General features: G+C 38.8%; 1 protein-coding gene across 3 annotated transcripts in view; it reads left to right on the top strand.

The window, feature by feature from the left end:
- Positions 1-852: 852 nt before the first annotated feature.
- Positions 853-14,951, top strand: part of gry (trafficking protein particle complex subunit 11 gry) — a 113,869-nt gene continuing 99,770 nt past the window's right edge. For all 3 annotated transcript variants that reach the window (XM_070086762.1, XM_070086763.1, XM_070086761.1), the window contains exons 1-4: positions 853-1,005; positions 5,709-5,820; positions 9,544-9,677; positions 11,740-11,909. In XM_070086762.1, coding sequence (XP_069942863.1) covers positions 994-1,005; positions 5,709-5,820; positions 9,544-9,677; positions 11,740-11,909 — 428 coding nt within the window. In that variant the 5' untranslated portion in view covers positions 853-993. The remainder of the gene's footprint in view (positions 1,006-5,708; positions 5,821-9,543; positions 9,678-11,739; positions 11,910-14,951) is intronic.

Below are 14,951 nucleotides of genomic sequence, written 5' to 3'. Positions count from 1 at the left end.
TGCCCTGGTGATGGACCAGGTGCTTCAGCTCCCTCGGTGCCCTGGTGATGGACCAGGTGCTTCAGCTCCCTCGGTGCCCTGGTGATGGGCCAGGTGCTTCAGCTCCCTCGGTGCCCTGGTGATGACCAGGTGCTTCAGTTCCCTCGGTGCCCTGGTGATGGACCAGGTGCTTCAGTTCCCTCGGTGCTCTGGTGATGGACCAGGTGCTTCAGCTCCCTCGGTGCCCTGGTGATGGACCAGGTGCTTCAGTTCCCTCGGTGCCCTGGTGATGGACCAGGTGCTTCAGTTCCCTCGGTGCTCTGGTGATGGACCAGGTGCTTCAGCTCCCTCAGTACCCTCTTTAATAGTGCCCTGGTTATCAAAGCTTGTTCCATGGATAGAGTAGAAGGTGGGTTGGGCAGGTGGTTTTGCTTGTGGGTCTGGGTTTGAGGGAGACCTACCTAGTGTGGGCCGGTTGGCTTGCTGCAATATTCCTTCTTTCTGTATTCTGTGAGTGAGAGGGGATGGATTTGAGCGGGACTTACACATTGATAGGAGGGGGGGGGGAATGTTGACGGGGCTTGTTGCTTGGGTGGCTCTGGGGATGGGTTGGGCAAATATTTTTGTTGGTGGGTTGGTTCTGACATGGACCTGCCAAGTATGGACCAGTAGGCCTGTTGCAGTATTCCTCATTTCCTATGTTCTTATGTCTTTGGTGGGAAGCCGGTTACTGAACTCAGGTGGGAGTGTAGGCGTCCCTCTCTGCTGGGGCTTGGCAAGGGCGTCCACCGGATCTAACTGGAAACTTCAAGTTTCTATCTCAAAGGAACTTTTGTTCCTTTTCTTTCATCGCTCAGCCGTGGGCAACAAATCTTCGTGGTACCATCGAGAAGTCGGGCTCGACACGGCTTATGGTGTCAGTGGCCCTGATAAACCCAACACAGTAGAAGAAAAAAAGAAGAGAAGACTGTCTCCTCTTTTAATATATGTAGCATAGCGTCTCATGCAGGATATATGCACGGCCAGGTGTGTGATTCTCTGTGCCATATATGCCGAAAGTTTACTTTAATATTAATTTTCGGGATTAAAATATTCTATAATGGCGAGGTTAGGTGAAACCTAAACAACTTTTTAGTAGATAGGCTTTAAACCCCATTAACCATCCTGACCAGTTAGTCATTATTTCATAATACTTATTTTTGTGAGCTATAATTACCTCTGTATATGATTTAGCTAATTAAAGGACAAGTAGATAGGGAATAATATAGTGTATTGTAGGGCTGCTGGTATGCCTCTGCAGGAAGGTTCCTTCATGCTGTTCAAGCGCTCTTGGTCCAAGGAATTGCAGTTATCCTCCCTTGATGACAGTGCTGTATAGCCTTTGTGGCTTAGTGCTTCTTTTTTTATAATAATAATTTCCTTGATGAAACATGATTATTATCATTATCTGATTATTTTTCCCCTAGGGCTGAACCCTGTGGATTCAGTGCATCCTGGGGGACAAGATTTAAGGACCCCAGTAGACCATCCCCAATAATACCCTGACTGTTTTTGGATTATCCTGGGTGGCTAACCTTCCGGATTAAAAATCTGAATTAAGTCTTATCTTCCTCAAAATATAATACTTGGAGGGCCTGGAGTCTACCTGGAGGGCATTCCGGGGACCAACGCCCCCGCGGCCCAGTCCACGACCAGCCCTCCTGGTGGATCAAGGCCTCATCAACCAGGCTGTTACTGCTGGCCTTACGAATTCCAATGTACAAACCACAACTACGCTGATCTGGCACCGACTTTAAGTATCTGTCCAGCTCCCTCTTGAAGGCAGCCTGGGGCCTATTGGCAGTTCCCCTTACGCGTGGTGGAAAGCTGTTGAACACTCTTGGGTCCCGGACATTTATGGTGTTTTATTGTACCAATGGCGCCCCTACTTTTCATTTGGGGTACTTTGCACCACCTGCCCAGTCTTTTACTTTCGTAGGGAGTGATTTCTGTGTGTAGATTCAGGACCATTCCTTCTAGGACTTTCCAAATGTAGATTATGATATACACTGTATCTCTCTTGCCTGCATTCCAACGCATACAAGTCAAGTGCTTCCAAGCATTCCCAGTAGTTGAGGTGTTTGATAGAATTTATATGTGCAGTAAAGGTTCTCTGTACATTCTCTAGATCTGCAATTTCACCTGCTTTGAACGGAGATGTTAATGTACAGCGGTATTCCAGCCAGAGAGAACAAGTGATATGAAAAGGGTCATCATTGGCTTGGCATCTCTCGTTTTGAATGTTCTCATTATCCATCCTATCATTTTCTTTGCAGCTGTGATCATGGCACTGTTGTGGTTCTTGAAAGCGAGATTCTCAGATATTACCACTCCCAGGTCCCTCACATTATTTTTCCGCTCTATTGTATGATCAGTTCTAGTTATTATCTCCTAGTTTTCCATAACGGAGTAGTTGGAATTTATCTTCTTTGAACATCATGTTGTTTTCCGTTGCCCATTGGAAAACTTGGTTTATATCTTCTTGGAGGTTAACCATGTCCTCAGTAGATAACAGTCTCATGCAGATCCTAGTATTGTCTGCAAAGGATGACACGGTGCTGTGGATTGCATCTCTGTCTGTGTCTGATATGAGGATGAGGAACAGGATTGGGTATCATATATGAAATTTTAGATTTTTTCAATTATGTACTACAAAATTTTTATAATAATAACCATAATTTTTAAAGGGGCAAACTGGTAAGCCAGCTGAAGGCCTCAGTCAGATGACCAAAAGCTCCAGCTGTCGGTCATCATAGGATTAAGACCCGCATCAAGAAACATTCCGTTTCCTGACAAACCTTACTTAAAGTCAGTTATATATATTATTTACACCAGTTATGAATCTACACACCATCATAACCTAATCTGGTAGAAATGGTATGCGATACTGTCAGGTTGTTGGAAAAATACACAAAATACAAACACAAGGATATGTAATTTACAATCAGGTTTGATTAGTGCAAATTTTGATTTAATACAAAATTAATTAATGCTAGTTTCCCCCAAACTTTAAATTATGCGCAAAAATTACATATAATTCGAATAGTGTAAATTTGAATGTGACCACTTTATGGGAATCATTAATAATAATAATAATAATAATAATAATAATAATAATAATAATATCTTTATTTCTACAAGCACATGTTAGTCAACTGGTGTGCGACCCACACCAGTTGACTAACATGCAGGTACCCATTTTACACTGATGGGTGAACAGGGACAGGGGATGTCTTATGGAAACACGTCTTAATGTTTTCCAGCTGTACTGGAGGTTCAAACACACATACATTATTTATACGTTATGTATATTGATTGAGCCCAAGATAAATTGATAAAGTCAAATAATGTGACTTATTTCCATTGGGGTCCTTAGTTTAACTTAGCCTAAATTAATCCACAGTTACAAAGGTATCAGTAGTCTAGTACCATAGTGTGATAGTGGAATTGAATCATACTATCTGTTGGTAAAGATAAAAAGATAGAAAACTTTATTTGGTTTGGTCACCCCAGAGGGTTAATACTTCAGGCAACCCAAGAAAGCCAAGCAGTGCATTATTTTCATCAGGATTCTGGGATGATATTTAAAAAGTGTAATATCTTCTAGGTACAGTGTCTGTTTACTAAGGGGTGTGGCAGAGTATTGGTATAGGCAGGTATTGGCTTATTTTGATGGTATCAGTATTGGCTTAAAATTGAGTACGTACTGATATTAGCTACTTTTGATGGTGGGTGGGTATTGGCTACTTTTGATGGTATTGGTGTGGTTGGGTATTGGTTACTTTTAATGGTATCAGTTTTGGCCTAAAATTTAGTAGTATTAGTGGCAGGAAAATTTTGGTACTGTCCAGTCACTCCTTACTACAGGTCAGCCATCACTGATCTGGCAACCACTAATCCAGTTCCATCACTAATTGGCACCAGTTTCGGCTAGCGTAATTTCAAATTTCCTGGGTTGCCACACCAACCTGCTGCTACTGTTTGGTGGTGTTTTCGGTATCTACCTCCTACCTAACTGCACATCGTTAATTCTTCCCCAGGAAAATGGCATGCTACGTTCTTTTAAGTCTACATATTATACCCATATTATGAGGTGCCTACTGAGTGCAGTTAACTCTGGTAGACTAGTACTTGAACTTTTAAAGGAATTTAATGTTGCCAGTGCTTGGAAGTCTGTAGAGGCATCCACACTGAAAAATGGATGGCATAAATTATGGCCAGGGTTAATGTTTGAGACTGCATCTGGTGAAGACATTAAAAATGACTTCACAGGATTTAGGGCTTCAAAGGAAAAACAGATTATACGTGATCTGCTTTCTTTTGCTCGTGATCTGACTAATCCTGCTGCAAAGGATCTTGCATCGAGGATGGATGAAGATGATGTTAGGTAATGGATGAATGTAGATGAAGATGCAGCTACTGTTCATCATTATACTGACTCAGAAATTGTGCAGATGGTTGTAAGTCCACAGCAACAGGCCAGTGGAGAAGAAAGCAGTGCTGAAAATGAGGAAGATGTAGCAGAAAGAGGATAGGCTAATTCAATTAACAGGTGAACTGCTAGAAGATCTTGAGCAATGCAGTTTTGAGAATGAGATAATGAATGTTTACATACTTCAGGATAAACTAATCAAAGAAAGGCCAAAATATATGAAACAGCTCAGCTTGCAAGATATATTCCAAAAAATAGCTAAAAAAGTGTGCAACAGAGGAGTCACCACTTGAAAATCTGGTGCCTTCAATATCTGCTCACCCAGATGTGCTGCCACTATTATCATCAGTTCCTGATATCTCAGTCACCTTCCAAGATGAAGACGATGGGAATCCTGACAGCCCTTCACCTCAAGACATGTAAATGTGCTTAGTTGTAAATTTCAGCTCTTCACTGTGGAAGCAGCAGTGATGAACTTTTTGTGTAAGTCAAGTTGGTTAACTTTATTAACTAACTTGTACTGATTTATGGGGTATTTTAAAGGTAGGATGAGGTGGTTAGCTGTTGGGTTAAGTGTATTCTAACCTAACCACTCTGCGATCCGGCAAAATCGTTAATTCGGCACCCTACAGGTCCCAATAATGCCAGATTAGTGATGGTTGACCTGTACCAATTAAAATTTACCACTCTATAATGATAAGTTATTTTTTGACTACCCCACTTTAGTAATAAGGTAAAATTATGAATAATTAAAATTTACCACTCTATAACTTATCGGTAGTCAAAAAAATTTTAATTAATAAGATCTATAGTAGTGAGGCAGCAAAAAACAAATAACAGTTGAATTTAGTGCAATTTACAGTGTTACAACAGCACAATTTTAAGCATGCATTAATGTTTTACACTGATTAAACAGTCCTAAATTTGGGGGGGGCTTTTTTTTTTTTTTTTTTTTGTTTTTTTTTTTTTTTTTTTTGAGTCATTACAGACTGGCTAAATATTTTAGTACTGTATAGTTGCTATGGTTAATTTTGGGAGATGAGATAATCTTTAAGTATAGCCTTAAATTGATTGACAGGCAAGGAACCTTTTGCTGGTCCATGCAATAAATTCCAGATATTAGGGCCTAGCCCTTTATGTGTATTGCATTTTTGCGTGAGTGAACAATACAATTCATATTCATATATTCAGTGGATTCTTGATATTGTTATCAGACCTTCTTTGTACTTATATACGTACATGTTTATCTTAATTTCAGATAAATATAAACATTCCTGCAGCTGTGATAGATAATATGGAGGATGAATTTGATCCATACGGCCTTCCACCCGAAGTGACTACACCGCCCCATGCCCTGATTGGCATGATGGGTACGTTCTTTTAATTTATTTAATAGCATTTAATAGCATTTTAGAATATAAATACATATATCTTTGTATTATACAAATTTCGATTCATTTATAATTAATATTCTACTGTACAACTATGAAATAATTACTTTCCTACTGTACAACTATGATATACTACTCCTTAGTATTAAGTAGAATGTAAGCCAATAATGTTAAGTTGGCCCATAATGCCAAGGCATAATAGAGGCTCTCTCTGCATTGCAACCCACTATTGTATATACACAATCTCAATGTACTGTTTGCAAAGACATTAAATAAATAAATAAATAAATAAACCATTTGTAGAGCTAATGCAGTTAGGTGTGCTATACACAATGTGCAATGAAAATAATATTTAGCAAGCTTTTTTTTTTTCTTTTTTAGGAAAATCATGTCACACTCATCAACATTTTGTAAAAAGCTTCTTCAGACATGTCCTGCCAAAAAGTGTGAAAATTTTTCTATCACATGCTCATTAACCCTTAAACTGTCCAAACATAGATCTATGTTTGGACATTTCAACATTTGAAAGTATGTAAAAAACGTAGATCTTCTTTTCTTTTTTTTTACATTTGAAAACGTGTAAAAAAAAACTTTGATCTACTTTTTTTTTTGTTATATTTGAAAATGTGTAAAAAAATGTAGATTTACTTTTGGAGCACTACACATGTGAACATAAATTTGTTTGGACAGTTTAAGGGTTAAAAACAAAACTTGTAGATACAAAAATTTAGTTAATTTTTTACCATTGAACTGCAATAATTAGTACTTGTTTAAAAACTATTTTGCTTTTATTAACCCCTTCAGGGTCCAAGGCCCAAATCTGGAGTCACGCACCAGTGTCCAAGAATTTTCAAAAAAAAAATTTGTTATTTTTTCTTATGAAATCGTAGAGAATCTTTTTGTGAAGGTAATAAAACAAAAAGTACGAAATTTGGTGGAAAATTGACGAAATTATGCTCTCGCGAATTTTGATGCATCAGCGATATTTACGAATCGGCGATTTTGCCGACTTTGACTCCCATTTTAGGCCAATTACATTATTCCAGTCAACCAAATTCTTAGCTATTTCACTAGTATTACTTCTATTCTATCGATTGAGCACAAGAAATCGCCAAGTCAACTGTTTCAACTACAAAATAAAGTGATCGGAAATTGTTAATTTGGCCAATTTAACACAAAGTTCAAAATATTCCAATTTCAAAATAGGGTCCAGAATGAACAATGTAGGCATTCCTGGCACTAAACTAACATTTCCTCTGTTCATTAGTTATGTTTTGAGGCTTTATAAATAAATTCCATTTTGATTTTTTATTCACATAATGAATTTTTATTCACACAAAAAAATAGAAGATTTACTGTTATGCAATACTGTAATAATTGTATAAATATCATCACCATATTTGTGAATGTATATTAGACCCACCAGCTGGCGTGTATTAGACGTGTGAGGTCGTTTGTTTACTCTTGAATATCGGCAAAAATTTAACATTTCTGCTACTCTAAGCTCAGTTTCAAGCCATTTCCAATCAAAATCATCTCTATTTCTGTAATATGTCTTCCATTCTATCAAATGAGACCAAGAAATCGCAAATACAACTATAAAAAACATACGAAAAACACTGCAAAGTTGCTGATTTAATCGAAAAATCGTGATTTCATTTTTTTTCTCTCAGTATACACAGTGTGCTGCAGGATCTGTTTTATGTGGTGCACGCATACCACATAGATGTATTCTCTCATATCTAGGCCCAAATGTACCACTCACAGTTTATCAGAGTGAGCTGAGCTCATGGCGTAGATCTACGGTTTGGACCCTGAACATAAAGCCGTAGATCTACGGGACGGACCCTGAAAGGGTTAAGACATGTACAGTTCTACAGTTGTACATGTGATGACACACATTGTACGTACAGTACATTGATTCCGAAGATACACCAATCTCGTAAGTATGTACTGGTGATTAATTTTGTGGTTTTCATCAAGGATAACCCAGTGATGTCAAACTGTGGCTTTCTTTTATCACTTAATCACATTACAAAATGTTGGATCTAGACAGCAAGTCAAGGGTGTGAAGGCAGTTTTGCTACTAGTGGACCTTGACAAGTTATGAGTTTCATCCACTGGTGCCAGCCTTGATGCTAGTGATGGGCCCTTCATCTAAGGAAGTGAACTTAACCTGCCCTTTATTGGATCAACCCTCCCATTCCCAAGGTGCTATATGATTCCCTACAGCTTTAGCAATTTTCCTGGAATAAAATGAAAATGAAAAATATGAGTTTCCTGCCCCTGACATAACTTTTTATGCTTTGGTCCAGGTAAGTAGATAAACATGCATTAAGCTTTCCAAGGAAAAAATATAATGACTGCCACAGAAAATTAATGAGATGAAGCCCTGTAATAGAAGTTATTACCAGTACAAGTGTAATTCTTATAGATAAATACGAGGTTGCTACCTTAGGCAAGGAAGGATGAAGTGTGAAATTTGTTAATCTGTGATTATCTGCAGTCTGCACTTGAAGCTTTTTTTTTTTTTTTTTCTGATGTTTGTTTTTGTCCATGAATGATATGTGCTGTGCTTAGTGGTGGTTTGTGATTTGCCTTGGCAAAGCCACTATGGTTGGTGTCTGGCAGTGGATGAAGTTGAAATATGCTATTTTAGTTTAGGGTTTTGGTTCATTTTTGGTTACTTTTTCATAGTTTTGTTCTCTAAAGAGAGGTTCTTTGATGCTGGTGAGGGCTTTTGATCTAAGTAATTGATGCTGTGCTACCCTTCCTTGGATTGAACCTGAATACCTCCCATTCCTACAAGTGCTGTATATGTGATGAATGGTTTTGAAAACCGACAAGTTGAAGAATTGAGACACTTATGCAACATATGGGAATCTTTATTGAGGAAACGTTTCGCCACACAGTGGCTTCATCAGTCCATTACAGATCAGAAAGGTGTAAGGAGAGGAGGAGTGTGAGGTAATCAGTCCCCCAGCCTGGAGTCGATGTGTTCAGTCCATCAAACTTGTAGAAAGTACAGCATAGGGCCATAGAAGTGGCTTATACGTATACTGTAGTCAGGTGAGGCGAAGCAGGAGGAGGCGGGGTCATAGTGGTACCATCCACTAGTCGAAGTAGGTCTTCGTCCAAAGGTTGGACAAGTTTTGAAGAAATCTTTGTATCAAGATCCCATGATGCTGCACAGACGTGTCTGACAGATGTGGTGAATGATTTTGAAAACCGACAAGTTGAAGAATTGAGACACTTATGCAACATATGGGAATCTTTATTGAGGAAACGTTTCGCCACACAGTGGCTTCATCAGTCCAATACAATACACCCTTCTGATTTGTATTGGACTGATGAAGCCACTGTGTGGCAAAAAGTTTCCTCAATAAAGATTCCCATATGTTGCATAAGTGTCTCAATTCTTCAAGTGCTGTATAACATCTGTGGGGTTAGTGCATTTCTTCATGAATATAATAATAATCATAGTTTTGTGCCATTTTAAGTTTCTATATACGTACTTAACTGTTGGGCTTGGTATATAATTCTGCCATAAATGTTGTATGGATTATCCCAGTAAGGTTGGGTTCTGGAGGTCAAACAGACTAGCCTCACCAGTAAATAAATTAACAAAAGAGGCCTTATTTGTATATGAACTTGAGTATGTACCAATATTAATTGTACAGCATTCATTTATTTGTTCTTCAGGATTAAATATAACAGAAAAAGCAACACACAAAGCTGTTTGGGAAGCATTTGCACTCAACCGGAGGACTGATCGTACTCCACTGCACTTCCGACTCTTCTCTAATGACTTCCAGATGCCTCCTATGAAACCAAAGGTAATTTAATTTGTTTTACACAGTTGAATTCACAGGCTAATAGCTGTTAGCCTGTGTTAGCTCATTTTAAAGCTAGGCCACAAGATGTGACCCACAGCAATCAGCTAACACCAGGTACCTGTTTACTGCTAAGTGTAAGGAAACATGCCCAATGTTTCCTTCCTTGCTGGGGATCGAACGACGGACCCTCAGTACATGAGCTATGGGTACTATTGTTTTTGAACATTGCCATAAATGAACTACAGTAAATGTTCATATAATTTCACTTTAGAATTAAATTTGTAGAATATTGCATTTATTTTTATCCATGTATCAACTATGTGGTGATTTTCCTTGATAAACAGAAATTCATCAGACTTTGATTATAATCAAAGACAGATGAAGTATAAAAAGAACATTCCTGCACACAGGTACAGCACTTTAATGCAAAAGTTTGAGAACAGAAAAAATGATATTTATATATTGTATGTGCATAGGTATGAAGGTTATACTGTCTCTATAGGTTATAAATGTGTGTCTATTATTAATTATTTTTTAATTAGAAATACATTCTTGATGATTACTCATAGTTATAAATAACTGATTATTTTATGTAATTAGTTTATAACAAATATGGAGAGTAAAAAAAAAGAGGAGATGAAATGGAAACATTTGCATAAGTCCTGTTGCTGCTGCTTTCACTGCAGCTGCTGTTGCCGCTGCTCCTCCCTTTCACTGTGTGTGTGCGTGCGTGCATGTGTGCATGTGCATGGATGCATGTGTGTGTGTGTTTATACATTAGTCATCTCGAATTAAGATCGGGTGACCTGAAAAAAAAAGAAGAAACACTTTTACCATCACTGTCTTGCCAGAGGCATGCCAGTACTACAGTTCAAAACTGCAAATAACCTCACCCCTCTTTCAGACTTCAGGCATTGTACTTCCCACCTCCAGGACTCAAATCCCTGAACCCCTTCATATATATTACCTTACTCATACTCCAACAGACCGTCAGGTCATAGAAACCATTTGCCTCATTCGCTCCTATCTAATATGTTAACACACGCTTGTTGGATGTCTAAGCCCTTTGCATGCAAAACCTCTTTTACCCCCTCCCTACAATGTTTCCTAGGGCGACCTCTACCCTGCCTTCTGTCAACTACAGATTTATACGCCCTTCAAGTTATCCTGTTTTGTTCCATCTCTCTGAATGTCTGAACCACTTCAACAGCCTCTCTTCAGCCCTCTAGATAATACTTTTAGTAATCCTGCACCTCCTCCTTATCTCCATGGTACGAATTCTCTGCATAATATTCACACCACACATTTCCCTCAGACATGACATCTCCACTGCCTCCTGCCTCCTCCTCCTTGCTGCAACATTCACAACCCATGTTTCACACCCATATAAGAGCATTGGCACCACTATACTCTCATACATTTTCCTTTTTGCCTGTATGAATAATGTTCTTGGTCTTCACAGGTCCCACAGTGCACCACTCACCTTTTTCCCCTCATCAGTTCTGTGACTCACCTCATCTTTCATAGACCCATCTGCTGACAAGCCCACTCCCAAATATCTGAACACATTCACTTCCTTCTCACTCCCTCCAGTCTGATATCCAATCTTTCATTGCTTAATTTTTTTGTTACCCTCATCACCTTGCTCTTTCTTATGTTTACTTTCAATTTCCTTCTTTTACATACTCTCCTAAATTCATCCACCAAGCTTTGCAGCATCTCTTCAGAATTTCCCAAAAGCACAGTATCATCAGCAAAAGGCAACTGTGACAACTACTTTGTATTAGATTTTTTATCTTCCAGTCCCACACCTTTCCCCAACACCCTAGCATTCACTTCTCTTACAACTCCATCTATAAATATATTAAACAACCATGGTGACATCACACATCCCTGTCTAAGACCTACTTTTACTGCACAATAATCTCCCTCTCTCCTACATACCCTAAGCTGAGCCTCACTATCCACCAGGGATAATTCCCTTCATATAAGCAAGTTATCAGTGAGTGTTGACTAATTCCCTGAAAAGTATTGATTTTTGAAAGTTTCATTGTCTCCTCAGAGACAGTCTTATGAGTGGTATGTACCCAAGGGTATCCTCAAGTCGAACTGGATCTCCAAGTATCTGTACCATGTGCCAGCACTTGTTGTCTTATTCTATGACCTGGACTGGAACGACACCAGCTGGACTGACAAGAAGAATGACCTCGCTACTAGAGTTCACACACTCAAGTAAGTTCTTACCACTTCTTTATTCAAAGTTTGTAAGAAATCAAAGAATTAAGATTTTTTTTTTACATATGTATATTCTTTCTTTCAACACACCGGCCGTATCCCACCAAGGCAGGGTGGCCCTAAAAGAAAAACGAAAGTTTCTCTTAAATTTAGTAATTTATACGGGAGAAGGGGTTACTAGCCCCTTGCTCCCGGCATTTTAGTCGCCTCTTACAACACGCATGACTTACGGAGGAAGAATTCTGTTCCACTTCCCCATGGAGACATATATATATATTCTTCTTCTTTCAACAAACCGGCCGTATCCCACCGAGGCAGGGTGGCCCAAAAAGAAAAACAAAAGTTTCTCTTTTTAAATTTAGTAATTTATACAGGAGAAGGGGTTACTAGCCCCTTGCTCCCGGCATTTTAGTCGCCTCTTACAACACGCATGGCTTACGGAGGAAGAATTCTGTTCCACTTCCCCATGGAGACATATATATATATATCCCTGCATTATTGCTAGTGAAGAGCTCATATCCAAAGAATTAGAGTTTTCCTTCTCATCCTTGGATCAAACCTGTTTTCTTCCTAGTCCCCAGGAGCTGCATGATTCCTACCAGTTCATCATTTCACTTTTTTTTTTTTTTTTTTTTTTTTTTTTTTTTTTTTTTTTTTTTAGCCTGAAAAGAAATTTCCCATTGGTAGGGTAACTCAAAGAAAAAATATTCACCATCATTCACTCAATTGGTGTCTTGCCAGAAGTGTGCTATCACAGTTCAGATTATACCCTCTGAATTCAACATCTCCAGCCCTCCTTCAGAGCACAGGCATTGCCCTTTCTACTTCCAAGACTCAAGTCTGACTAACCAATTTTCCAGAATCCCTTCATAAATGTTACCTTGCTCACATTTCAGCAACACTTCAAGTCAAAAAGGTGTCTTCTCTACTCTTGTGTAATGCTCTCACAAAAGCCTGCTTGATGTTTGAGCCCCTAGGATGCGAAGCCTCCTTTACCTCTCTTTCCACCCTTTCCTGGGATGACTCCTATTCCTCCTACTCCTCCTTCCACTCCATATTCAACTAAGTCATCCTATTTTGTTTCCTCCTCCCTAAATGTCCATACTACCTCAACAATCCCACCTCACCCCTCTGAATAATACTTTAGGTAATCCCACACTATCTGATCTCCAAGCTTCATTTTTTTTGTTGTCATCAAACTGGCCATATCCCACCAAGCAGGGTGACACATTTTAGTCTCCTTTTATGACACAGGTGACACATTTTAGTCTCCTTTTATGACACACATGACTTACGGAGGAAGAATTCTGTTCCACTTCCCCATGGAGAATGTAAGCAACTATAGACCAATATCATACTGGCCTTTATTTTCCAAAATCTTTGAGAAGCTCATACACAAGAGATTATATTCCTTCAGTACATGACAAAGCATCCTTAACCCCTGCTAATTTGTCTTCAGGAGAAACAAAAGCACAAATGTTGCAATAATGAAGATGCTAGACCTGCTTTATACAGCACTCAAAAATAATAAACACCCACTTGGATTCTTTATTGACCTTAAGAAAGCTTTTGGTACAGTAGACCACAGCATCCTACTCCACAAGACCCCAGGACACTGGTGTACCACAGGGAAGGATTTTTGGCCCCCCCTACTTTTCCTTTTATGCATCAGCAATCTTCTAAATGTATCACAACAACCTTGATCTATTCTCTTTGATGACGACACAACTTGCGTCATCTCCCACAGTAATCTTGCTGCACTCAACACTATCGTTAATGAAGACCTCGTAAAAATATCTAGATGACCGTCAATAAACTTAAATTGAATATTGACAAAACCTTCTACATTATGTCTGGGAGCAGAGCAGGTGAGGTTCAACTAAACATTATGCTTAACAATACCCTTATTACTAAACATAAAGAGGGAAAATTTCTGGGTCTGCACCTAGACAGCAACTTGAAATTGAACACCCATATCCAACACATAACAAAAAAGTATCCAAAACAATTGTCATCCTCTCAAGGATATGTTACTATGTACCACAAACAGCACTACTTATACTATACTATTCACTGATCTACCCCTACCTCACCTATGCTGTTTGTACAAATCACCTAAAGCCAATAATAACCCAAAGAAAAGCTGCAGTGCGAATGATCACACTATCCACTGCCTAACCCTACTCACTATGCAAAACATTCACTCGTATTACTGTGCAACCTACATGTACAGAACAATAAATTCTAATATAAATCCTGACCTGAAGTGCTTTCTTGATACAGTGGAACCTCAGTTTTCATGATTAATTTGTTCCAAAAAAGTCTTCTAAAACCAAATTGTTCAAAAACTGAAGCATATTTCCCATAAGAAATAAGTACTGTAACTCCAATTAATCCATTCCAGAGAATATAGTTTTACATACAGAAAACAATGAGAAATAAATATAAATGACTAATGAAATGGGTAAATGTAAACATTTAACATCACTTTTACCTTTATTGAAGACTCTTGTTGGCAAATGGAAGACGGCGAGGAGGGGAGTGGGAGGAGGAAAGTTTATTGTTTGGAAGGAGAATCCCCCTCCATAAGGACTTCAGGTATCAAGGGGCTACTTCCCTTCTTTGTCTTTTACTGGCACTAGGACCAGCTTGAGAGTCACTGGACCATTGTTGCACAAAAAATCAGCCCAGAGAGGTCTGTTTCTGGCATCAACTCTATGGAAACTGAGCAGATGTACGAAAACTGGGACAAAATCTAGACAAAAACAGTTGTCAAAAACTGAATCCTGCAAAAACCAGGGCCGAAAAATTGGGACAAAATTTAGACGAAAACAGTTGTCAAAAACCGAATCCTACGAAAACCAGGGTATACAAAAACAGAGGTTCCACTGGAGATGCAACAAGACCCATAGACATAATATTAGGCACAAAAATTTCTGTGACATTCCCCGTGTCCGGCTAAATCTCTTCAAAAATTCAATGTACATAAAAGGTCCCAAAATCTGGAAAAAACTGCCAGAAATCTCCAGAACCCCTGAC

The sequence above is a fragment of the Cherax quadricarinatus genome, chromosome 19 (assembly GCF_038502225.1).
Source record: "Cherax quadricarinatus isolate ZL_2023a chromosome 19, ASM3850222v1, whole genome shotgun sequence".
NCBI classification, from domain to species: Eukaryota; Metazoa; Arthropoda; class Malacostraca; order Decapoda; family Parastacidae; genus Cherax; species Cherax quadricarinatus.
This window is presented reverse-complemented; position numbering and strand designations above follow the sequence as displayed.